The 27,547-nt window shown below is 32.8% G+C and overlaps 1 protein-coding gene across 1 annotated transcript in view; it reads right to left on the bottom strand.

The window, feature by feature from the left end:
- Positions 1 to 27,547, bottom strand: part of LOC106712424 (extracellular sulfatase SULF-1 homolog) — a 67,386-nt gene that overhangs the window by 32,216 nt on the left and 7,623 nt on the right. Inside the window, exons 2-3 of the mRNA XM_045686682.1 lie at positions 540 to 1,375; positions 268 to 407 (exon numbers count right to left, since the gene is read on the bottom strand). Of these exons, the coding sequence (XP_045542638.1) occupies positions 268 to 407; positions 540 to 1,228 (829 nt within the window). The 5' untranslated portion in view covers positions 1,229 to 1,375. The remainder of the gene's footprint in view (positions 1 to 267; positions 408 to 539; positions 1,376 to 27,547) is intronic.

The following is a 27,547-nucleotide window of genomic DNA, read 5'->3' as shown; positions in this document are numbered from 1 at the left end:
GTTATACAGTTCTAAAGAAATAAAAATGATAACAAATATATAACTTAAAACTTCACAATGAGCTTGTAATAACGTTGATGACGATAATTTATTTTGTGATACATAAATAATGCATTAATTCTATTTAACAAACAAAACATTTCAAAAATGATAATAGTCAAGAAAAAATAATGAACACGATCACAATATCTCACAACCACTTGATAAACCACGTTTGAACCGTCAACAGCCATTCCGTTATTGTTTAAATACTGTAATCAAACTTACCAGTACGGTATCCAGCGTTCGAGAGGTAGGTGGCGAAGGTGTTGGTCTCGTGTGTTGCCTGCCACATCGGCGACGAGCAGTTGTCGTTGTTCGTGTACACGTTGTGGTTGTGAATGTACACGCCCGTCAGTAGAGAACTCCTACGAAAATATTAAGATAACACTTAGTAACTATGCAAACAATCATTAAATTTGGATCCATGAAACAAAACAGACGCAGAGGATCGTTGTCACCAAATATCAGTAAGTTTACTTTTTCACTGATTGATTTACCTTGATGGGCAACACATAGGTGTAGTTGTATAAGCATGTCGAAACTCAGCTCCAGCACTTCTTATAGCTTTCATAGTCCGCGGCATGAAATTTAGACTGCCCAATTCTACATCTTGATCATCGGTTAATATCAAAATGATATTTGGTTTCTTCTCCCTCGGCTGGGGATACGGTATATATCCATTGTTTTGCCATTTATTAGTTATTTTCGCCTTCATCCTTGTTGTATTCTCTTTAACTGGAATAGGATGAGATCTATCCGGTTTACTTTGATTCAGTATTTTTCTTCTTTCGGTTGTGATTCTTTCCATGCTGCTTTTATTCCAATGTTTTTCTGGTCTTCGGGGCTTGTCTACATTCCTCAAGTTGTAAGGGTCTGTTCGGTTGAATACAGAGTATTCTTCAGAAGAATGCGCTTCTGAGCCTTTTCGTCTTTCGCGTCGTATTTCATGCTCCCGTTCCCAAAATCTTCGTCTGTCGCCGCGATATCTAGAGCTATTTCTGTGTCTTAAGTATCGTCTCTCTGGTATATCTGTCAAGGTACCATTAAAGGTAGTTCTATTACGATTGTTATCTTTGTTTCTCAGTTCCTTTGCTCTTATAGAGTCTTCGTCTTCAAACGAATCTCTCTTCGCTGCGGTCAGTAAGATGTTCCACGTAAGAAGGAATGGAATTATCTTTAAATTCATTGTTATGTATTTGTACTGGTACGTCACTTTAGATCTTAGTCAGTTTAAAGTAAGTGTTGAGTTTTACAAACAATATATTTATGTCGTGTCTGTTTGTAGCAGCAGCAGCAGCATCCTGCCGAGTCGAAGCGCCATTTTGTATGTCACCTGTAACAAAATATATATATTTTAAAAACCTTAAACAATCTAATAAAGGTTTTACCAATAATTTTACATTAACAGAAATGTTAATAACAATAAAAAAGAACTTTATACATTTGTTACCTCAATTAATTCTAATAACCATAATAGCATTTGAAATCCCTAAAACTTTCTAAAATTCCAACAATGTAAAATCAACGCCCCCATTTCGTATAACCGCAAACAATTAAACCCTGGGAGCATTTCTGTCGGAAATTTCCCTAATTTTATTTACGACTTTCCTTTAAATTGGTCAAGCGGAAACGCTTTTAAGCATTTAACGTTCCTTAACATGCCTAAAAGCATAAAGTGGTGATGTTTTCAGATTTACTAATACTGTTTTGGTCATAACGAGAAAATATTTATAGTAACTTAAAATAAACCGGATGTTTACCGAAACATAACACGTCAGCAACTTGAATATGCTACTCGGTTAGAACCAATCTAGATTCGTACAATCAGTAATGCACTTCGTACAAAAGGCAACGTCAGATCTTCGAAACCAGGCGAGTTACGTAATACGATGTTATCGAGGTTCGTATACAGCGCGTGTCGCTGACATTTATTTCTGTCATTGCCAAAGACAGTCGCTCCTGTTTGTCAAGATCGTCTTGAGAATAGTCACTGCAGTTTCCAAGATGGCGGAGCAAATCTGACAGTTGACATGTAGTATCTTTGACCTGTAGAAACCGAATAAACGACTCGCGTCGACGTCAACGTTGTGTGCACGGAGCGCGCGCAGCGAGATTTTCGTGACGCAACCATACAATATTAGTATTAACGATGTATATTGCCATGTGTACAAAGGATTTAAGGTTAACTGCTCCCTTATAACCCTCAGCGGAAAAATACTGTTCGAACGACATTTCGCTTTTCAAAATCGGCGCAGCAGAACCAATAAGAAGTCAAAATGTAATGGATAAACATATAAACATATACAACTAAACATATTTAACGCTTAAAATATTACCAACATTAATAATATAAAAACAATAATTATTTAGAATAAAGTAAAAACTGTTCGAATATATATAGTATATATTGAATATACTACTTAATAGACTTTTAATGTCTTATAAAAAGTATATTCAAAACTACCTAACTTAACCAATTTGTAAATAGGTTTGACATATTCTATAAAGTTTAATATGTCCAGAAATTAGAACAATCTTCAAAATTATGTCCGTTTCAAAGAGTGACGGCAGATCAAAGACAACTTAAAATCCTACCGCTATATAGGTGATGACAGTTATTTAAATTTCAGATTCGTTTCAAAACTTATTTCTTCTTTTAACACATTCCTACTGCCTTATGGATATTAAAAAAGATGTTTACTTTATTTAATTTCCATCCTCCAATAAACATTGTTTAGTTTTAGTTTAAAGTCTGCATAAGACTTTAGCAAGAATCGTAAGCTTGTAAGTACTAGAAATATTTTTGTTAACACTATCAAACTAAATAATAGAGAAGCGATTAATATAAATACTATCCTTGAAAAAAATCTATGAAGTAAACTAACTCATTATACTACGAGTATAAAAAATAAAGCATTCGCAGCCGAGCTCGACAATACTAAAATCAATTGGGGTTTAAATTAAGGATCATTGATTTTATGTACGTGCAATATTCTAAAGTGACTGTACTCGTACAATGCGAGTTCCACTGATCTTGATTTATGTACGGACTACATGCGGTCCTGTTATTGATAGGGGTCGAATGACGATCAATAAACCCCGTAGAATTGTGAAACTGACTACTACCCTAAGTACTAATGAACCTAATAACTTATAGACATGTTAAAGAGAAACTTTCCGTATTAAAAGATTAAATGAATCAATTCAGAAAGAAAACTTGAAAACATAAAAAATAATACCGTTTATTTAGTTTGATTTTTTATTATTCAAGCAATAGTAAATAAAACTGTTCACAGAAATAAGTTCCTTAGGTTGAGAATTTTTAATTGTACTCCAACAAACTATTAGTGCATAAAATCGAATGTTGTTTACTTTTCGGTATTAACTTTGTTTTCGCAGAGAAAGCACGCCGGTTTCTATTTACAATAGCTCATTCATAACAACTCCCGAACAATACCACAGTTCTGTTTTTGTTTAAACCAAAACACGTATTGACTTTTAACATTGTTTACAGTAAAAGTATGCCCATAATAAGGAACGTAAATATATTATAAGGGAAGGTAAATATTGATGGTATAGTTTTAGATATTTATTGCAAATAAGGAGTATTTCCCTTTGGGCCAACTGGCCTAATGTGATACATCTCGCTTTGGGCCGATTTGGTCCATAGAATAAAAAAAATCTGTGATTCTATGGATTCAATCGGTCCAATGAGAATATAAAATCCCATTGGTCCTATGTATTCTATGGATTCAACAGTCTCAAAAATCGGGTAAAAAAACTTTAAAATGTCTCTTGAATCCTTTATTTTGCCAATTGATAATTAGAAATAATTAACCGATTTTAGATTAACATTTTAACTACCTAAAGAAAAAAAGGTCTTGTGGCAATTATTTTTAATCCCATAAAATAAGGTAACAATTAAATTATTAGACAGGTCTGTGAGTCAGAGATTTTATTTTCGGTAACGTAAAGGCGTAATAATACTTAAATATTTATATATAACCACCTTGAAGAAACATCGATGTCTGTTAAATGTCTAAGAAAAATGTACAAACTCTCCATCAGCACGGCTAATAAACAAGCTTCAAACTAAAACAAGCTTTGCTTTCTTTTTCACCATCTATCGCTACAATTTTAATGAACCTTTATAAATTAGAAGTTAATCACCCATTTCGCGAAGTTTCACCGACAGCGGGCGGAAGCTTTATGTAAATTTCCTTAATGGTTCCCGGCTACAAAACTTTATTCGCCTTTAAATTACGAATCGGCAAAGGGAAACTGATCGATCGAACTGTGGTACAATTACTTTAAGATTACGCAAACCTTCTCTTAGTTTACATATCTTTTCCTTTATAGTATGTCTCACTCGCGTTACAAAATGTTTGGATGTTTCCCATTGGACCGATTGATCGGTAGGCCGATTGGGTCAACGAGGAACACCCAAATGTTATGGAAAGAAAAAATTTAAGGATAACCCTTTGAAAAATATAAGTCAGGCTGTTCTTACAGTGAATGTTTCATCATATACCCCATTACATAAAGTATATATGTGCGAAGTTTGCAAAACACAGAGTATTTCAACTGGTTCAAACATCTGTAGTATTTGTTTACGTGTCTATCTCGTTAAAACAATGCATTCTGTTCGCGGAAAACGTAGTTTAGCTTTTAACATATATAGCATGTTGCATGGGATGATTTTAATAGTTTATGAGTTTATTATAACTAAAAATAATCAGGTCTTCCCTTTTTATTTCATCAATATAAATAAAATTACAACGTAAATAATATTTTGTACGTGATATAAAAAGTAAGATTAACCTCCGTAGTCTGGGAAAAGTTTGTAAGAAGACGAATTAAAAATATTAAACGAGCGCACGAATTTGTGAGTCACGTACAACTTCTTAAAACTCGTCGTCGAAGTAAATCACATCCTTAATTCCGTCTTCATTTCCTCTTTTAAGTGCACTTGTTAAGCTTGCGTTAAAGATTTTGCAGATAAAAAAAGAGTTTTAAGAAATACTATAAAGTAATAAATTATTCATACTGCGAGTTGATGTGGACCAGTTAATGTTATTTGGTTAGATTTTAGTTTTGATTATTCTAGTTTATTCTCAGAAAATTGGCAAGAATAATAGCAATATGCGCCAATCAGATAAATTTAAAATAGACCTTATGTTATACAGACGGTTTGAAATACGAACATCTTGTAGTATTTATTTTACTTCGAGTTATGTGACGAGATGTATGACGAAGTGGTAGTAGGGACCAAAATATTAGCTTTATTTGGTATAAATCACGATTTACTATTTTTCCTAATAGTCGACTAGTTACATATTTTCCTTAATTATTTTGAAATAATTTAAGTTACTAATAAGTTTAATTACGAATATCTAAGCGAATAATATGCAGTTTAATAAACAAAAATTATTACTTTTTGCTTTATACAATTGAGATCTCTAACGATTTATTAATAAATCCATTTTAAATGTCATTCCCATTTATTAGTAAGTACTATTTGTTCACGAATGCAACTCGAAATGTTCTAAATGATTAAGAACGAGTAGGTAGTTCCTTAGTTTATCGTTGGCCATTCTAACGTCGGTCGGGAGCAATCAATTCGACTTCCGACTGATTGCGACTGATGTCGGAGCGAAGACCGCATTTGTTGGTGTCCCTAGCTCGCACGGGTAACTCGGCAAATTTGAACTGGTCTATAAACTCTACTGCAATTTAAATAAACTTTAGAGCACCTTCAACATGCATTATTTCACTTTAAGGACGCTTTTTACCGGATCCCATAATAAAGGTAAACACAGTAATAGTAGGAAAGAAATTATTTATGTACGACATATTCATACGACTCACTGCGGGCGACAATTTGAAAAATATAGCAGTCCTATAAATTATTTTCCTTTAAAAATGTCTAGAATTTAAATAAAGAATCATTTAAGGATAATACAAACACAACGATTTCGAATGCAAGACATTGTTTCGAAGAAATAAACAGATTCGTTCCCAGTTAAATCACTTTATTACTTAGAAGAGCGATACAAGTTTCCTCGAAAGTAATGAATACATTACTTGCACATTGGATTGCAAAACAACAAAGACGGGGACAGGTTTATTAAGTCGAAGGATTAGCTAAACCAGTGGTAAGTACGCAATAAGCCGTATCGCAGGAATAGGTACGCGACCTTGCGATAATCCCTTAAGCTACACTGGAAATTCCAATGAATTTAAATCGAAACATTCTTGGAATGAACCTAAGAAAGAACATGTTTATCCACAGCCGTTTTAAAAAAAATATTATTAAAATACGAAATTTGTATTGCAAAATAATTATTTTTCTGTCATGAATTTTCAAACAAATCATCGTAAAAAGTTTACGCATAATTAAATAAAACAATTAATGTACTTTAAAACTGTATTCTCCAGCAATAAATATCTTTGTTTTTTTATTTCTTTAGTAAAAATAATAATTAAAGAACTGTGCAACAAAATAGAAAGAAGTTCGTCTGCCAGTCACTTAAGGCCCGTTAACGATTATAGCCGTATCAAGTTACAATTGGTCACATGTCGGAGCTAAATTGTGTCGTTAGCAACTTAGTAACTGTTACTTGAATTGATCAACCACAACTTTAGATTACTTATTTAACTTAGGTTTTTACTTTAGCAGCTAAATATATATTTAGCTGATAATGTGGCTGTCTTTACTAAATAAATATACCCTACGTAATTAGTAATCATTAATTTCTATTTTCCATTCTTTTTGTTATATTTTCATTTTTCCAACAATGCCACATAAAACAAGGCTGCAATTAAAAGATAATTAATTGCATCGAGAGTAGCATCGTGCACAAAACCACAAATCATTGGGTTTAGAGAACAAATTGCGAGCACGCTGCCCGCTCAGCGGCAGGGCTGTACAAACGCGCAGCGTCCACGCGATTCCTTCATTTAACGCGCGTCATCGCGCAAAACGTTATAAAGCGAACCAATCTACTCTTGTTACAATACGCTGCTGCATTCGCGTAAAACGAGATACGTATACATCTTCCTATAATTATAACAAGAGTGATTTTTTGTTTATTAGCAGCATTTTTTATAAATAGGCTGATTCTTAATGATGTGTGAAATTTCGGGAAATTTCATGTTGTTTTTAAGCAAAGAACAAAATATTTTACGTAAACTTGAAACCGAACCTAAGCTCGTATATGTACTTAAATTTCTCCGCCACTTCCCAATACTACTAAATTGATTCTAAAAACATTTCTCAAAGTGAAAAACTAGTGATTCAGAGCAACAAAGCTCTCTAAAATTGAAATCCAATTCGTTGCTAGCGTTCAATGTGGAGCCGCACTAAATGTAGTGAATTGCTTTCATTGCAGTATGCATGTATTGAAGCTGACATAAGCTTTTTGCAGCAAAGTACAGCATTGGCAGTTTGACTAACGATCGAACTTTAAGTTCAAAGTAACGCTAAGTGCTTGAATTTATTTTTACATTAGCATTATGAAATTTTACTTATATTGTAAATGCGAAAGTTTAGATGGATGGATGGATGGATGTTTATTTGAAGGTATCTCCGGAATCGAAAGAACGGATCTTGATGAAATTTGGCACAGATGTAGAAAATAGTCTGGAAGAACACATATTTTACTTATTAAGTTTTTTTTAATTCCGCGCGGACGGAGTCGCGGGCAACAGCTAGTATTTTATATTTGTTTTAACACATTTTGTAATTTTCTTTTAACCACAAAAAATATTTACAGAGATGACCAGAAGTAAAGGGAAATAAAGTGAAATCGCACAAATATGCGAAAATGTTCAGCAAAATAAATAATAACACTGCACATAAAATGTAAACATAAAACAAATTAGACCAGACGTTGAATTTAGAGGCATTAAACTAATGGCATCTATTTGAGGCGTTTCCCACGGAGATCGTGGCCCATGTGGCGCCGAGGACATCTATCGCAATTTATTTTATTTTGCCAACAATAATAAATACACGGCGAATTGATATAAAGGATTCAAACTTTTGAGAAGCTCGTCGTTAGCGCTCGCTGCGCAGTTTGCAAGTACGTGCCTGTTACCACTGCGGGTTTTATTTTTATGACGGAACAAATGCCATAGAGACGTGACACTTAAGACGTAAGAGGAGCAGTCAGACGTGAGACAACCAATATGTAAGGCTCAGGGTAATAGGTGAATTTAAGATGAGGCTATCCTAACTAAAACTTTTTTGTTCCCCCACCGAACTAGTGGAAGAAAACATGATAGGGATATACCCCGCCTCGCAACCCTTTACAAGACCAATACCTAAAGTTGCGCAGCGTCTTGTACGATATACCTAACCGCTATAAAGTTTGCATGAAACTATATCTAGAGGTAACGTCACGCCCAGACTAAACATTCAACTACTGAGAAGCGCTCTTGCGATCCTTTTAGATTCGCAGATACAAACTTTTGTAAACAGCACGTTTCACGATTCGGATTTGTTTTTGTGATAAAATTATAAACAAATGTAAAATATATGTGAGTTAAAAAAACATAATTAAAAACTAACCTCCAAATTATGAAATTTTACGAAAAATATTATTTGAGGCACTACAGCCTCGGTTGGGTCAGTACATTTCTCCACCTCGGTCTATTTTGGGCTTTTTATTTCTAGCTTTAAACGCGATATTTTAATCTAGCAACCGTTAACGGATTTTTTATTCTTTCCGAATTACTTAAGTCAATGTAAAAAATATAAATTGCCCAACATAATTGAAAGAAAGGCATAAAAACAAGTGTAATTACAATTACCTTTCTATAACATTTAATGTCAAATCATTTAAAAAACAAAGCTATATTTATGTGACAAAAAAAATGTTTTATTACAAAATAAAAACAAATAAATTACAAGCAATTTTTAACATGGTTGTATAAATTAATCAATGTCTCGACTTAATTAACTTATGTGGATAGACATCGCTTCGTTACGCATTAGTTCAACTTCTAAGCGTCGTAATTTATTTCTTAGCTATCTCGGTAGAATTACATTTTATTTACAACGATAATATTTAAAATCATTCATCTGGTATTAATCTAAATGTCCGTGTAATTCTACATGTTAATACTTACTTGAATAATCTATTGTTGTAATAAAAAGAATAGATTTATCAATTTCCTTACTTACGTCTTGTCTCATTTAGTTCTTAATGTTATCTAATTAATATTGTTAAAAGAAATAAGAGATGTAACTCTTTTCTTGGCATGTGTTGAAAATGTTTCTGCATAGATTGTACCAAGAACAAAGTAGTATATGTAAGTAAGTATAAATGGTAAAGGCAGGTTAAAAGCCTTACCTATAAAAGTAGTGCATTAGTGTTAAGAGCTACGGTGATTGTTTCTGATAGAGTTATCGGTACTGACTTTCATGGCCCCACTTTAAAATCACTTTACTTAACCTAAAAACTTTGTCAAATAAACATTTCCAAAAGAATTTTTTAAATGACTTAAAATATCTAGTGAAAGATATGAATAATTTGAAAAATAATAGAAGTGAAGTGAAATATTGACTTGTAAGATTATCATAAACGAAAATATTTCCTATCAAATACTAACAACGTTGATTCAAACGCTAGAAATCTTAAACAGAAAAAATAAAGACAACCAATAGATTAACTGTTATTAAAAATTAAAGTGTTGACTGACAATTTATTTTTTTATCGACAAAGTAAACTTTCGTTTAGAAACATCTATCTTTTAATCCAATTCCCTTTTCGTTCGCACACAAACCACAACAATAGTTGGCAATCAGCCGAATCCGGCGACAATCTACCGTTTTCTATTTTAGTACTCTATTGTATTGCAGACATGCACTAATAAACAATCTTGTTCCCATCTGTCTGTCCCATTTGCACTTTACACTTCCCGATTACACCAACATCGGTATAATCTCTCGGAATAGCTACAAAGCAATTAGCAATTTCATGTTTCGCGTATAGTATGTGAAGCATTGTACAGTACAATTATTGCCTATTTAAGTTTAAGCGAATGAAGAGACAGAAACTTGATAGGATGTGAAACTGATTCGTATCATGAGTTTTCACTCAATATCACTTGTATGAAACATAAATGTTTCCTTCTCTATGGTTTTTATAAATTATAATAAAAATGAAAAACAATTAAAGCATTCTAATGACTTTTAATAGAACGTATCAATAAAATTGAATATTTTAATTCATTAATTGAAATAATAATCTCCAGAAAGTATCTCCAGAACGGCTAAAAGGACCTCAATGAAATTTGGCATAGATATAGATCATATCGTCGATCGTCTGGAAGAACACATAGGCTACTTATTAAGTTTTTTTTTTAATATCGCGCGGACAACCCATATCAAGAAATCCATTTATTTTCACCACTGAAATGTCATTTTTTATACTTGACCTTTAAATGAAGACAAAAAACAGCCACAATCGGGGGCAATAATCAGACCCGAGTAACGGTTCTTTTATATTACTTCAAAGTGAAAAAAATAATTGCAATACTCAACAATTTAAAAAGTTAAAGCGTAATGTTACAATATTACAGTAGTACTTAGACAAAATAAACAAAAGTACACTTAGATTTTTTACATTTTAATAACCTTAAACTTATCATCTTATTGTCTTTAAATGCAATATTGTAACTGATTCAATGAAAGTTACAAAATACCCGAGAATGAACAAAAACTGCAACTGCGAAGCTCTTAATTTCCCATGTGGATGATTCGTTAGAAATTAATCCTCGAGAGAAAGAGAATAACGACACAATCAAGAGAAAAGAGTACAGTATTAATAAAGTATATTTGTAAATATAATCGTGAGTGGTAATGGTTTACACAAACCTTCGCTTAGCATTGGTTTATCATACACAATAGTACTTTGTAGATGTTTTAAATATATAATAACTAGCTGTCGCCCGCGACTCCGTCCGCGCGCAGTTAAAAAATGTGGGGGGGGGGGGGTTATGAAAAATAGATGGCCGATTCTGAGACCTACTGAATATGCTCACAAAATTTCATGAGAATCGGTCAAGCCGTTTCGGAGGAGTACGGGAACGAAAACTGTGACACGAGAATTTTATATATTAGATAAGTCACAACACATAAATAGGGAACTAATTCATTTGTAAAACTCTCCGTAGAAAAGGTCACCATCAGATATCTGAAATAATATTTATGTATATAATTTAAAGGCGTATCTTTTCTATTTGTATTCGTATATATTCTACGTATACATCTCTACCAACAACTATATTATTACGAGTATATATATAAATATAGAGTACAATATACAAAGCAACAAACATGAAAGCGACGCAGCGCCTGAGGCGGTGTGCAATATTCAAGCAAATCTCACTGCATCCTCTGCACCTGCATATAATAACTGAGGTAAACGCTTCATTAAATAATCAGGAATAACGTGTAGTCTTACTCCTTCTAATTATTTTAAACGAAAGGAAACGACAGTAATAACTTGTTCAAGTAAAGGAAATGTATAAACAATGATTTTCTACCGTAGCTACTGAAATGGAAGTTAATAGATTCTAGAGTCCATTGATTGAAAATTGTCAGGGTTGTATTAGGGAAATGGCGACTTGGTGAATGGTTCTTCATTAAATCTATCTTATGGCTGCATGGATAAAAAATAAGATATGTTGCATTCTTTAATTAATTTCGAAAGCAAAAAGTTTAAAGTGACCAAAATTAATTTGGTGTTTCTTTGACTAAACCTTCGTGACTGTGCTACGTATCTTTTTAAAGTGACTATTTCTGGCCAACCCCATTTCACGAAACTTAATGAGTAGTAGTTCGCAGTTCTTGGTTCGTACGACCAGGCTACGGTACGTTGTTTCTAATGTACTACGATTAGCTTGTTACTCCGTTCCATGCCGTTGAGTTTTAGTCGTCTTACACGAGTGGCAGCAACATCATCCGTGTAATTCTAACAATTTTATATCGTTCGTGTAATATTGTTTTCACTGACGAGAAGATTTCATTTTAAATGATTTCGTTCAATTTATTCTTACATATTTCATGGTCTGTTTTAATAATGACGTAAAATCAATGTAACCTAATTTTTACACGTATAAAATAAATCAGTATAAGTACTTTTTTCTTGTGAATAACAATGATAAATGAATACGAGTAGAAATTATCACAAATTATGCGCTCAATAACGTATTCAAAATGGCGATGTTAGCACAGCTGTTCTGAGCAACAACTTATTTCCCCGTAATGGCTGATTGAAGACTTCTATATGTAAAAACAATAAAAATATATCAACTGTTAGTATTATATAATTCTATAGAAATGACCGTATCGGTAAGTTACCGAGCGAAAATAAACAGCTATAGTAAATTTTTCCCAGTTAAGAATTTCAATAGAATCTTTAAAAGAATTTAAAGTAGTAGATATGTTACATCTTGCCTTTTGTGTTGTCACTGTGTGCCGTTTTAGGTATTCGCACATAGGTAAAGAACCGCAAACGCGTCTTGTCGTTGCCATTTTAAAACGCTAAATAGAACTTTAAAATAATCTCTCCATCTTGCGCACACCGTATACGTATATCCTATGATTTTTAAATTAGCAACAACAATCCGAATGCGCGAAGAAACATGTAAATTAACTCTGCATGAATTGTTAACACAAATGAATAATTGATAGAAAACTAAGAGCGATCACGATAACTACATATTTCAGTGTTACAAAGAGCGAATACAATTTAAGCCCGAACGAGACTTGCGTCTGACAGCGACGACGATATCCAACGCAATTTGATATTCCTAAAACCAACAGTGCGAACACATTTCGCATGGAAAGGAAAACCGTTGTTTGGAAACCCTTCAAGGTTCCCCAAGGGTAGACGTGCGTTTAATATTTTGTCGACATTGCCAACCAAATATTTAATACTACTTTCTCTTTTTAGTATTTCGAAAATATAGTAGAAAGATATAAAGTAAGTGCATCATCCAATGAACTAAGGCAACTATATCTAATCTATTTAGTGTTTCTATAAAAAAAATACTATCTCGCTTTGTATTTCTCTGAGGCGATTCTATTTAATTGAAATGAGTACTCTATTTATTTCATTATTCATTCGCACTTAAAAAGTGCTCCGTAAGGAAATATATATAAAGTTGCATGATATTCCCACTGAAACAAGAAATTTCAAATGTTAAAATAATTAAAATGGCTTTGAATCCCGTCGTAGGGAATTCTTAGGCGCTTGGCTCCTCGACTATTTTATTACGTCTATAACTTGTGCTTGCGGAATTTACTGGAAATTAATTTAGCTTTAGAAGCAGACGTTTTCAAGCATTACCATTTGTTTTCGTATTATCATATAAAACCTTATGAGTATTTACTAACTTCGTAGGCATATTTAACAGAAGATACCTATTGCAAAAAATAACTATAAAAATCATAACCAGTTTCAAATGTGGTATCTTATACCTTATCTGAAAAAGTCATATTTTATTTGTATGAATAATACCCTCAATATTAATCTCGTTTAGCAAAACATAGAAAATGTAAGGTTATAGTTATGACTGATTCGTTCCATTTTACGTAAAATAGTCAAAGAGATAGGATCAAAGAGAATTAACTTACCTATTAAAGGAGCGTGTTTATAAACTCGACTTATTTGCATAATGGTCCGTAACCCGGAAGCGAGGCGAGTTAATGTATTAACACCATAAAGTTGTAGACCTTTCGGCCACAATGTAGCAAATCCTTAGTTGAAATTTTTTCAAAGTTTTTAAGGCACCTTTAATTCTAAGTGCATAGGAATATCGCCTCTCTATCTTGATTTCCATTTAGAGTAAAATGGAGTAGATGAAAATCTGATAACGATTCCTATCACTATTTACCGTAGTAGAGTTGAGGCAAGTTTTTATGTCGAGTTAGTAGTAAATGCTGACAAAAATCTTTCTCTCTATATATTTACTCTACGAAGCGAAGCGTGTGACGCGTTCGTTCTTTTTCCACAAGCTCGAGCGCGAACGAGAGCTATGAATGGAAAGCTCGGCTCGATTGTAAATACCCTAGCTTTGAATCTCGAACTTTTGAATTTATGAAAAGATTTGCGAATGCATCCACGTTGGAGAGGAACATTAATAAAGCTCGCGTTGGAATGCATCTGGGATGACCTGATGCTAAATTAAATATTTTTGAAGTTATATTTCTTTAGGAGTTCAAGAGAAAAAGATGGGAGTGAAAATTCTGATATAACCGGAACACGCACACTACCAGTCGGAAGATTTACGCTATGAGCATAGTTAATTTAAGTAGTTTAATATTTTATTACATTATACTGAAGTCGGTTAATACATCATTTAGGCAATGAGTTCAACGAGTCTTACTAATATTATAAATGAGAAAGTTTAGATGGATGTTTGTTAGAAGGTATTTTCGGAACGGTTCAACGAATCTTAATGAAATTTGACACAGATGTAGAAAATAGTCTAGAAGTACACATAGGCTACTTGTTAAGTTGTTTTTTAATTCCGCGCGAACAGAGTCGCGGGCGACAGCTAGTTGTTAAGAAAAGTAAATAGAAATAGAATGTAAATGCATTCCATATGTAATTCCTTTTTAACGATTAATATGTATACGTACATAAGTATGTATTATCATTTTCTATGGCTTCTAGTTTTTCTTCTTAGAATTTTTTTGTGTTTACATATAAGTTGTACATATTAGCCATTTACAAAGAAGCAATATAAAGGCTCGACGTTTAATATCGCATATTTGTGAGATTGTATGGCACATAATATTAAATATTGGTCATATTATAAGATATTTGAAACGTACGAAAAATGAGATTCTTTGGAATATCGTAGTCGTGACTGAAAGATAGAATTAGAACTGTGAGGGGAAAAATAGTGATTAATGAAAAGAAAAGAAAACATTTGACGGAGAAGGTATTACTATTTTGTAATATTTCATTTTAGTTACTAGCTGAACCCGGGATTTTTTTGTAATAGCACTCAAAAGATAGTACAAGCAGAAAGTTTCTTAAACTTGTTTTTTTTTTATTTTACTAGCAAAATTATGCTCTGGTGTCCTAAGAACGTCCTGACATAAGTTTAATCAAATTGTCTCCCCCTATAATATTGATTTTATAGGTATATAGCTGATTTATACAATACTGCACGAGTATTGTTTTCATTCTTTCTCTAATATTTAACAAAATATAAACACGACGACGACAGAGAGTGTTCACGAATACGGAGACTTCTATAAAATAACACAATTTAATATTTAAAAACTGACTTTAAATCCAGGCTCCCAAGTCGCATAACGAGCGTACAGAAAAACCTTTTTAGGTCAGTGTTGCAAAAAAAGCTGTAGAGACAAACTCCTATCTGGGATTGTTTTAAAATATAACTGCATTGAATATTAATTAATGGAAGAAATTGATCTCTTTACTTCTAATTCAACTATTTTATAGTGTTAGCAATATTTTTTAAACAAATCTATAGATGAAATCACGTATTTTTATAGAAGTCCCAAGTACATTTTCGTATAGAATTAAATTATTACTTAATAAATAGAACAGACACGGTCACCACAATCAGATTCCTTTAAGGGTTTACCAGCAACCTTAGAGTAAAGTCTCTGAGTGCGATGATATATATATAAATAAATATAAAAATTGAAAGATTTAAGGCGTGTTCACACAGTTGCTCACAACGCGCGGTTTGTTTGTTCACACTTCAGCAGGAGCGAGGATTTATGCCAAGCTGCAGCTTTTGTCCTGAGACACACATTTATATTTGTTAACGTTGAGAATTCACACTAGTTTCAACATATTTGCTTTATTATTCTACCAGATTTTTACATTATGTAAAATATTCTCTTATTAGCCCGTTTTCCTTGTCCAGCGATTCGGTCGAGTTGCTTCAATTTTCAAAACGTAATTTCTAGCTCTGTACAATAATTTATAATCCAAAAACTAAGTATAGACGCTGTATTAGCAATTATTATAAGTCAGAGCGTAAGCATTAACAAAAATGATTGAATTACACGCAAACATTTCCCAGAAATCAAATGCCGTTTAAAACAATAACCTCATCACCAAGCTCGCCAGTAATTCAATTTATCATCTTATACCGTGGGTATGGGACAATTTCTCCTAACATTTTCACTATCAACATATGCAATAAAAAGCCAATAGCATTGTCTTTCTATCTCATCCCATTGTTATCATTTTTCATTATAGAATCTAATTTTAATGAAATCGGATTCAATTGTTTATAGTTCACTTAACCTCATCTTTTAAAGAGTTTATTCTCCACAAAGTTCCAACTTGTATTTAATAAAACATTATATAATCTGTAGCTTACCTTCTTGATTCATTGCAAAAGCTAATATCAAGAGGAAAGACCAGTCTATATGTAATACCAAGTTTTAGCAATCAAGTCCAGAAACTAATAAAAAAATATCTAGTATACAAGCGTGCGGGTGCATAAAAATATTCGATCCTGGAATCCCTTCTTGTTATGTTATGCCACACAAATGTATTTCGCGACAGCAGATGTAATATGAAATGAAAAGAAATTATATCCATCAGAACTGTAGGGTATAAATGACCCCCTTATTAGTAAATGGTACTTTTTCAACAGTATACATAAAAGGTTAAGTTTACTCGCATCTCGTTTAAGAGATGTTGGAGCGAGTACATCGGTTTTCCATTACTCTAGATGGATCTAACGTTCTCCAAGAATTGAGTGCAGACAGGAGAAACGGCTATAACTTTGCAATTAATGACACGTGCGACAATTTTGAACAAAGTAATTTTTGAGAAAAATTTTAGAGATCAGTGAAATTAGTAATTTAAAGAATTAAGGCCATTAATAAATTCTTTTCATAAAACATATCGTTATCCCTCTCATTATCTTTGTCAAAAGAGAGATAACAACATGTTTTAAACGGGTATTTTCGATAGTGTTCTTTACCACTAGGTGGCGCTCAGTGACAACTTTTGTGAAGAAAACTAGTCTATACAAATCAAATCTTTGTTTCGACCTCCTCTGACTGGTATGTGATACGCTGGACAATCTCATTAATAGTACTGATTTATGAATTATGTTTTAAGAATCAGATTAATAATAATAAATGTGTTAATAACGATGTATTAATAGAATAGTATTTAAACACAAAGAAAGGAAGTTGAAAATAGATAACTACTAAATAGTACGGAACCCTAATCTGAAGCGTGTCCGATACGGTCTTGACCACTGTAATGCATGTACGACGGCTCAGCAATTTACGATGTCGGGAAAGGTTTTTTCTAAAAAGATATTCCCCGTGCAGGCGCATGCTAGTCAAGCGTTAAAATTTTACCATACGAGCAGAAAATCGTGTTACATTTTTCAAATTACAACATTATTTAATGTAGTTAGACAAACTTATTGAAATTGTTAATAATAGATATCTACTTAGAACTACTTATCAAGACCTATATGAGCACAAAAAAAAAGTAAATACATGACTGTTGATATAAACATAATTAATTTTTAAGTATTTAATCTGTACTTTGTGGCTTTTTTATTCTCATTTTATATTTAGACTAACTGTCGCCAGCGACTCCGTCCGCATGGATTTAAAAAAAAACATAGTAAGTAGCCTATGTGTTCTTCCAGAATATGATCTACATCTATGCCAAATTTCATCGAGATCCGTTAAGCCATTCTGGAGATACCTCCAAACAAACATCTATCCATCCATCCATCTAAATCTAAACATTCGCATTTATAATATTAGTAAGAAGTAAGATTTTTATTCACATTGTTTACACTGACTTTGGTTTATAACTTTGTTTTTTTAACTTTGTCTTCCTCAACTTAGTTTAGTTATTTGTGACTATGTAAATGGTTTTAAAATAATAAAAAAGGGATCTAATGATAACGACATACGAAGTTATCACAATTGATACTTCGTCAATGTTACAAAACAAAACACCTATATATCTTAAAATTAATCGGCCGTAAACAATCATTTGCTTGATAATAATAAATGTAAAATGAAATAATCATTTACCTGCAAGGGTAAAAAAATATAATTTATTTAAGTTTTTTGCCTTGCTTATTAATTAATACGTTCCAAATCCCATTCCCATCCAACAAATTCCTAATTACAACTTCGAGATACTAATATGCAGAATTTATTTAATGTTACTTATATATACTTCTAGAATTTTCATAAAGATAGTCTGTTTTTATCCCATATCGAGACAATCTTACAAGACTTGATTGCTCTAGATTGCTATGATTACAACAAAAACATATTTGTTGTAACAAGAAAATAAATGTGCGTGATTAAGTCGCTAGATGAGGAATGCAGAACCGACTCGTGTGAGTACGAGCGGTGGTCCAACTATATCAACTTTTATTTTATTCTTTTTATATCTATCGGATTAAAATTTTTAACAAATATCACAAGTTCAACAACTATAAAAGTGGGTGACATAGTCATAAACAACAACTACTTTTAAAAAGCTAATAATATTTTAAAATATAAAAAAGTGTCATAAAATTTTAGTTTAATTCCACTTTTCCACCACACAGATTAAAAAATGTAATGATTTATTAATAAGGTATGAAATAAATTATAATTCCGCAGTGAAAATTATCGACATAAAAAATCTACTAGTCTTCTAGTTATTTAAAAAAAAAAACAAAAAAATGGGACCCACCTGCAAGCACTTCCTTTCGATTAAAATATTTTTCATCAAAATCGGACCACCAGGGGCGGAGTTTCGCGGTAACACACATAAAAAAAAAAAAAAAAAAAAAATACAGTCGAATTGATAACCTCCTTCTTTTTGAAGTCGGCTAAAAAAGTAGAACTAACTTCAACTAGTTGGAGTTTTTAATTATGAAATGTCCTGTTGCCTGTTCATCAGTTTATTATTGTCGTAAACGTTGTTGGACCGTATAACTTGGCCATCATTTTTGTTTCCCTTAAACAGCACGCGTTCATATGGTCACGTCATATTGATTATTCGTTTCATCATAATCGACATCTTATCATTTTATTTATGTTATTAATAACAAATTACATCACCTTCTTAGTATGTGATGTGGCTAAAGTATTCAGAATAGCATTTGCATTAATTACAATATTTGCTATGACTTTTGGTCCTTGCTAATCTTTGTTGAATTTTTATATTTATTTTTGTTTTTTTCTCTGTATTCATTATTAGGTTTATTGTAATAAAATACAAAATTGCATTCATTACATTGCATAATACAAACGGTTTGATAAATGTTTTTGCAGTAATTTTCTTTCACGATTAATTACTATAAGGTAAAAAGGGCGCTTTATAATTTGATTTGGATCAAAGTTTCAAGGGTAATTCGCATTTAATATTACGTCGCGATGTCCTATTACGTAGCTGCTACAAGAACAGCCATCATACCATAAACGCGGTCATTTTTGTTGTAGGGATGTGACTGTAGTTGAAGTATCTTACACTGCCCTATTTGGAGGGTCAAGTCGCCGCTAGCCTTATTCGTATGCAGTCGAATATACACCGACTTTGTTGTTAGATAAAAAAAATGATGATCTCTGACAATATCCCGATCGGTACGTAGAAGTGTAGGTACGTGACAACGCTCCAAGATTATTGGTTTTATACATATAAGTATGGGAGAATGCTAGATAAATATGCAGCACATATTGAACGAATTAAAATATATTTCTCCATATAATTGTCATCCAATAATATCTCATTTCTTGCTTACACTTATTTCTAATCTTTCAAACTTTTCGTAGAAGATCGTGGTAATTTATGGCTAAAAATTTAAAGCAACACAACTATTTAATTGTTATTAAAACGCAAGTAGTAATTCATTCGTATGCTCCAATGAGATACTCGCAATTTATTGATACAGTATGATCGCGTCATCTGTAAATAACTGAAGAATTATTTCGCAGTCACGTTTCGAGGCGGGAGCAATAAATTTCGTTGTTAGCGAACTACGTAGTTCCCTTTACAATGTTGTCTGTATAGCTTATTTTGCTTAAATTTAGTTAACAAAACCGTATTTATTGGGAAAAAATGATGGCTTTAATGGTGTAGTAAATGGTCAAATGTCATTAAAAATATATTTAAATATCATAAGAATGTGTTAAAGTGCCAACTAAGATTAAGTATATTAAGTATTAAGTTACAACAAAGTTTAATTCAATAAAAAGTTTTTTTCTTTCAATCAGTTGGCAACAGATGTTTTAACATTCGTTCAATAAAGTTATCTTCTAAGCAGTAAAAAAGTAGAGAGATTAAAAGTATAACAGTTTTCTTTATACTAATAGAATATTCCTTGCCTTATATAACAGACACTAATGTTTTGTTCCCTTTTTATTTCTCTATACGCCACACAAGTCGCCCTTAACAATTTTTGTTTCTTTTTGACACGCTCGCTGAAGGGTAGGGAGTCATATTCCTTTTTCTAATCCGAGAACTGAGAACTGTATGCATCTTCACTTTTGATCACCTTTTAATATTTTATCTCACCAAGATGACTCATAGTATTCAGCACAAGTTTACATTTTATGTTACAACTCAGCTTTACATAAATTGGAAAAAACATCTTCCGTATGTGCTTTTACATTTGTTGCTTCTCGGTTATTTGTCAATAATTTTCATAAAAAATGTATTTAATTTAGGCTTAAAAACTACATATATAGCTAGAAGTAGTTCATAAATTTTATAAAAAAAATATTAGAGTATAGAAAATTTTGATTAATTATGGTGTTAATTATCTAAGCGGTAAACGAAAAGGTCTTTTTAGGCGAGTCTTTTTATCAACGATCTTGTTAGCAAAGACAGAGAAGACAAAAAAAAAATAGCTATAAAATACTCAGTAATTAAAATTAAACGATCTCTCACGTACGTAATTAAATGATTACAAGTGGTATAGACAAGTTTGCTAGGGATGTGCTCTTTATTTCTGCTGCGAACTGTACATCCCTAACTTACTGGCCTCTTGCTAACCTAGGTATGAAATAATAACTTAATTATTGGTAATTTATGGAGCCAAGAATAATATAAGAAGGTAACAAATAATACAATTAAGTAAAAGCACAAAAATACATATTTATACTATCGCATTAAATAAAAAGATAAAAAAGAAAAAAAATCAATCTATGGCACTCAGACGGCTTGCGCCTCGAGACACAAAAAAACTAACTACTTACTCATCATGGCGCCAAAAGTTCTAGACGGGGCTGTAAAAAGAATCCATTGTTTCCTAACAATCAAAGACGCATTGAAATAATATAATTGTCTGTTGTCGCTTCGATTTATTTAACGTGACACAAGAATGAATGGAAGACAAAGAATGCTGCTCATTCATGAACGCCTTAAGTTCTTCTTTGTGAGATATCGCCGCATTAAAGATGGCCGCCCAAAATTAACACTTTTAAGGTAAGCCCGACCAACAGTATAAGTAAATGCGTGTAATAATATCTCTTGTTAAAAATAAATTAATTTAATTAATAACATTTTAGTGTTGCCTAATATGTATGATTCATATGCCACAGAAAAAATAAATTACAAAATTGACTACTGTAAAATATACTAAAGCCAAACTGTTATGGAAAAATATGAATTTCACACAAAACAATGTTAACAGCTTATGGATTAATATATGTAATTTTATGAAATAAAATTTACAAAGATAAATTTAGCTAAGTTTTGCGATGCCATAACTCGTTTATCATATTCCAACTAATCATATAACGCTAAATGTGTTTAAAAATTCATTATTGACTTAACATGTCTTTTGTCAAAAAAGGACGGTCTAAAATGTCATTGCCTCCAACGCTACAGTTATGATGCTATTCAACAAATATAAACTGTCTGCATTGAAAATGTTATTTTAAGTCCCATCCTAGTTAGCTATTTCGCCTAGCCTAATATTTATTCGCAATGTACGTCCGTTAACTATATTCAGAAAAGTCAAATGTTTAATTTAGAGGGAATTTCAATTATGTTAATTTTAAGTGCTAATAGTTTACACTGACGCACTAATTTAAAGCAAATTAACGTCTGCATTTTAGGTTATAAAGTTACGTAATCACTCTTGCATTTTTAATACGTAATATTTAAATTTATAATATTTTAACACGCATGGAGTTTGCCATTAAGGGTTAAACTTAATAATTTGTTTACAAAGAAGCAAAGACAATAACTGAATATTATTCTGTTCCACATAGCAGAACCCAACTGTACTGAATACTAACTTTTATTTAAACTACATTTACAGGATTATGTCGACCATGATAGGCAATTTAAAGTGGGCCAAAACGAACATAAATTGATACATTTTACTCGTAACGATTTATTTAGTGATAGTCAGCTAAGGTCTATTACATTAGGCCATCTTTAAATGAAGAATTTAGAGCACGTTCCAAAGTTTGATTTTATAAATAGAGACCAAATTACTTTGAACTGTTGTCTAAATTAATATGATTTATATTTACTTGTGTTTAACGAAGATCCTAGTAACTTCTGCTACTTTCCTAAATAATTTATCTCAGTTAATAACAAGCATACGGACGTCATATTTATAATATAACACAGTGAAGCTATTCCCAAAGTGGGTTAATAATATGTTGCACGGTCGAATGCGTCTCACGTGACGATAGCGCTCTTGCTCGCACCACTTAACACATCTGCAATATACGTATATATACAATATTTCAGACATTTTTAAACATTTACAAATACAGCGAAAATATTGAAAATTATAACTAATTTATAGAACCATTAAGCACGACTGTACTCTTAAGAAAGTCCAATGAAGTATACTAATTGAATCTCACCTCATTTCACACTTTAGAACCGACCAAGACAGGCTTTAGACGGTGGTCACAATAGAACAAACATACATATTGTCTACGCATCACTCGTGACTAGCTTCAGGGATCATATACGGACATCCTATTCGCCGGCGCGCAACGATGTTGATGCATTAAGACCACTACGGGGCGCCACTACTTCTATCACTTAACGACTACCATTCTTAACACTTAACGTTGTTTAGTCATTACAAAATTGTTAAAATTTAATTACACGCAAATAAGCTATCCGAAGAAGTTTCATTTCAAATCCAAACATAAATTTGGACCTTCATCGCCGGAGGCATCAAAAGGAATCGTCGCGACCAGCATAAATCGGACGCTCGATACCAGCATCATCATCATCATCACCAGGCCTTGCATCAAACGGTCAGGTCAGTCATTCTTTCTAATCCTTCATATTTCCTAGTATTCAGTGCTTCATTTGTGTTAATAATATGTGTGTGATCATTAAATCGTAAAGCAATTTAGATAATAACAAGTCGCATTATTATCGGTTACCCTCAATATATGTTAAAGTACGTTGTAAGTATTTGCCTCTGTCTTCCATAAACTCATAATGGCTAAGAATAGCGATGATATCGTTAGGGAATTAAACAAAAAAAGGGGAATTGTTCGGGGTAAATTAACACTATTCATAAAATATGTAGATTCTGTAGAAAGGTCGTTCAGTGAATTAGTTGCGATGGAATTAGAAACTCGTTTGCAAAAGGCCGAGTCCTTGTTGCAGCAATATTCAGACATTCAGGATGAAATCGACTTAAAAACTCCAGAAAGTCTGATGGAAAAAGAGTCACTTGAGAGGGAATCTTTTGAAAGCCAGTATTACGCTTACGTTGCTAAATCTAAATGCCTTATAAATTCAAATAGTGTTCAAAATGTGCCCAAAGTTTCTACTAATGTAAAATTACCCATTATCTCATTACCTTCCTTTGACGGGTCATATGATCAGTGGTTGGAGTACCGCGATACTTATCTTTCTCTTATCCACAATTCTACAGAAATAGACAACGTACAAAAATTCCACTATCTACGGTCATCTCTCTCTGGTAGTGCATTATTGGTAATTAAATCATTGGCACTCTCGTCTGAGAACTACAACGTAGCATGGGAGTTATTGGAAAATAGATATAATAACAATCGTTTACTCGTGCAAAACCACGTAAAGGCTTTGTTTTCTATTACGTCACTCAATAAAGAATCATCTGCTCACATTAGAAAATTAATAGATAACGTACTTAAAAATATGCGTTCCCTTAAAAACCTCGGTGAACCAACCGAGTATTGGGACACTTTAATAATTTATTTAATGACATCTAAACTTGATCCATCAACCGAGAGAGAATGGGAGACACATAAAAGTACAATTATTCATAGCCAAACCCCACCTACCAATCGATTATCGCTCGATGATTTAATTACTTTTCTTAAATATAGGGCTGACGTATTAGAAACTATTAATTTAGCACACAGTAAATCGATAAATACATCTGAGGGTAGTGCGAAAAAATCACACAGCTTAGTATCGACACAAGATAAACAACATAATTATAATAATAGTGTTAAGTCTAAACGTTCTCGTAATTGCATTATGTGTCACGCTAATCACCCGTTATATTCTTGTGATTCATTTTTGAATTTATCTATAAAGGATAGAATAAAATTCATTGATGAAAATAAATTGTGTCGTAATTGTTTACGCGCGAACCATTCAATTAATGAATGTTGGTTCGGTCCTTGTAGGTTATGCAATAAGAAACATAACAGTTTAATTCACGACTCTAATGACGGTGCGCAAACATCAGCAACTGTTGTGTATGATTCGCGAGAAACGCCACAGGACGCAACTAGTTATAAATCCAAAAACACAACAACATTACATTCTGCTTCACACACAACGCATCAAAGTACAACTCATTCATTATTAGAGACTGTACTGCTATCCACAGCTTTAGTGGAGGTTGCAGATAAGAATAATCGTTTCCACACTACACGCGCTTTATTAGATAATGGTAGTCAACATTGCTTTATTGCAGAGCCTTTATGTAAAAAACTTAATCTTAATTTAATACAGTCCTCTGTTCAAGTGTCCGGAGTAGGTAACTCTGTCACTAATTCCACACAGTCATGTGAAATCAACTTGAGATCTAAGACTTCCCAATATAATACGCGCCTTAATTGTCTAGTTTTGTCTCAGATCACAGCTAAATTGCCATCTTTAGGTTCAAAATCACTCATAAATATCCCTGACAATATACAGTTAGCGGATCCCGATTTTTATTCGCCGTCAGAAATTGAAATACTAATCGGAGCGGATAAATTCTGGGAATTATTAAACGACGGCTTAATTAGACTAAGTAGTGGTCCATATCTGCAGAACACTAAGTTGGGTTGGCTAATCTCTGGTTCGTTGTTACATGTAAAAACTTCACGCATTAATCGAGTTCAATGTAATTATTCGCAAGGACTAGAAAAACAACTTAGGCAATTCTGGGAATTGGAAGAACTAGTTCCACAACAAAAATACACAAAAGACGAATCCTTATGCGAAACACTGTTTGTGCAAAGTACATATCGCGACAGTACGGGACGGTTTTTTGTGCGCATTCCATTAGCGGAGCCTAGTGACACACTGGGTGATACTTATGCACTCGCATTAAATAGATTTCTCGCATTAGAACGAAAATTAGATAGGTGCTCGCCTGAATACAAAACATTATATTGCGATTTTATGAATGAATATTTAAGTTTAGGACACATGAGTCGAGTCTCTCAGTATTCGTCGCCATATTATTTCCTACCGCATCACGGCGTTTTACGAGAGCAAAGTAGTACCACTAAACTTAGGGTGGTTTTCGATGGAAGCGCAAAATCCACATCGGGAAAATCGCTTAATGATATTCAGTTTATTGGTCCTAGTTTACACAATGACGTTTTCTCAATATTATTACGTTTTCGTCAATTTAGATTTGTTGCATGCGCTGATGTCGAAAAAATGTATCGACAAATTAATATTCAACCCGATCAAAGAAATCTACAATTAATTCTGTGGCGTGAAAATAAATTGGACGATCTCGGTGTATACCAACTTAATACCGTGACGTACGGTACCGCGTCCGCTCCTTATCTAAGCATTCGATGCATCAAACAGCTGGCGTCCGAGTGCAACGATGACGTAATACAGCAGATAATAGACGAAGATTTTTTTGTAGACGATTTGATAACAGGACATGATAACAAACAAGTTTTATTAGACATTTGTACCAAAGTTAGTGACGTTTTAAAATCAGGTTGCTTTCATTTGAGAAAATGGATGTTTAATTCAGAAAATTCAGACACAGCGCAAACAAAAGAACTATTGTTAGGTGAGAATTGTTTAACTAAAACTTTAGGTATTGGTTGGCAAAATAATTTAGATTTATTATATTTCACTACAAAGATCGAAAATAACGTGACTCATGTCACTAAGCGCGTTATTTTATCTGTTATTTCTCAGGTTTACGATCCTTTAGGATTGTTAGCACCTTCAATTATAATCGCAAAAATACTTTTACAAAAATTGTGGCTTTGTAAATTAAGTTGGGATGAGCCGGTACCTAACAATATTCTGTTAATATGGCAACGTTTTATTCATACGCTTCAATATTTACAAAATATAAAAATTCCTCGCCATGTAAGAGGATTAGATGTAACATACACAGATTTACATATATTCACGGATGCGTCACAAGATGCATACGGTGCATGCGCATACATTAGCACGTATAGCGACAATATACCGGTGACAGTAAGACTGCTTTGTGCGAAGAGTAAGGTAGCACCAATTAAACCAGTTACTATCCCGCGACTTGAGTTATGCGGCGCTTTAGTTGGCGCCAAATTATACCAAAAAATAAGCAAGTCATTAAGATTGACATTTGACAATATATACTTTTGGTCTGACTCAACTATTGTCATAAATTGGATTAAAATTTCACCTAATTTATTAAAACCGTTCGTTCAAAACAGAGTAGTACAGATTAATGAGTTGACTGGTGAATTGCCGTGGTTACATGTTGCTGGTAAAGACAACCCGGCTGACCTTTTATCACGTGGAGTCACGCTTGATGTACTCCAACATTCGGATATTTGGTGGCACGGGCCAGCATTTTTAACTGATAATAAATCAAATTTTACTCGCAATAACAACGAAATTATTGATTTACAAAATTTACCAGAAATAAAATCAAACATTAATTCATTATTTACACAATCAAGTGAGACTAGTATTTTTAATTTTGAACGTTTTTCTAATTTTAGTCGAATGAGACGTGCCGCAGCTTATTTGTTACGATTCATTCATAATTCGCGCCTTAGTGATGAGTCACAGCGTAACTTCGGCCCGCTCACGTCTGATGAATTAAATAAAGCAACTTTAGTTTTGGTTCGCATAACACAACAGATGTCGTTTCCGGATATTATCAATGCGTTAGATAAAAACTTAGAAATTAAGTCTATGAGAAACATATCTAGTCTTAATCCATTTCTAGATTCCGATCGCATTATTAGAGTAGGAGGTAGATTAGTGAACTCGGAAACATTTTCTTATAATAAAAA

Source organism: Papilio machaon, chromosome 3 (assembly GCF_912999745.1).
Source record: "Papilio machaon chromosome 3, ilPapMach1.1, whole genome shotgun sequence".
Classification (NCBI taxonomy): Eukaryota; Metazoa; Arthropoda; class Insecta; order Lepidoptera; family Papilionidae; genus Papilio; species Papilio machaon.
This window is presented reverse-complemented; position numbering and strand designations above follow the sequence as displayed.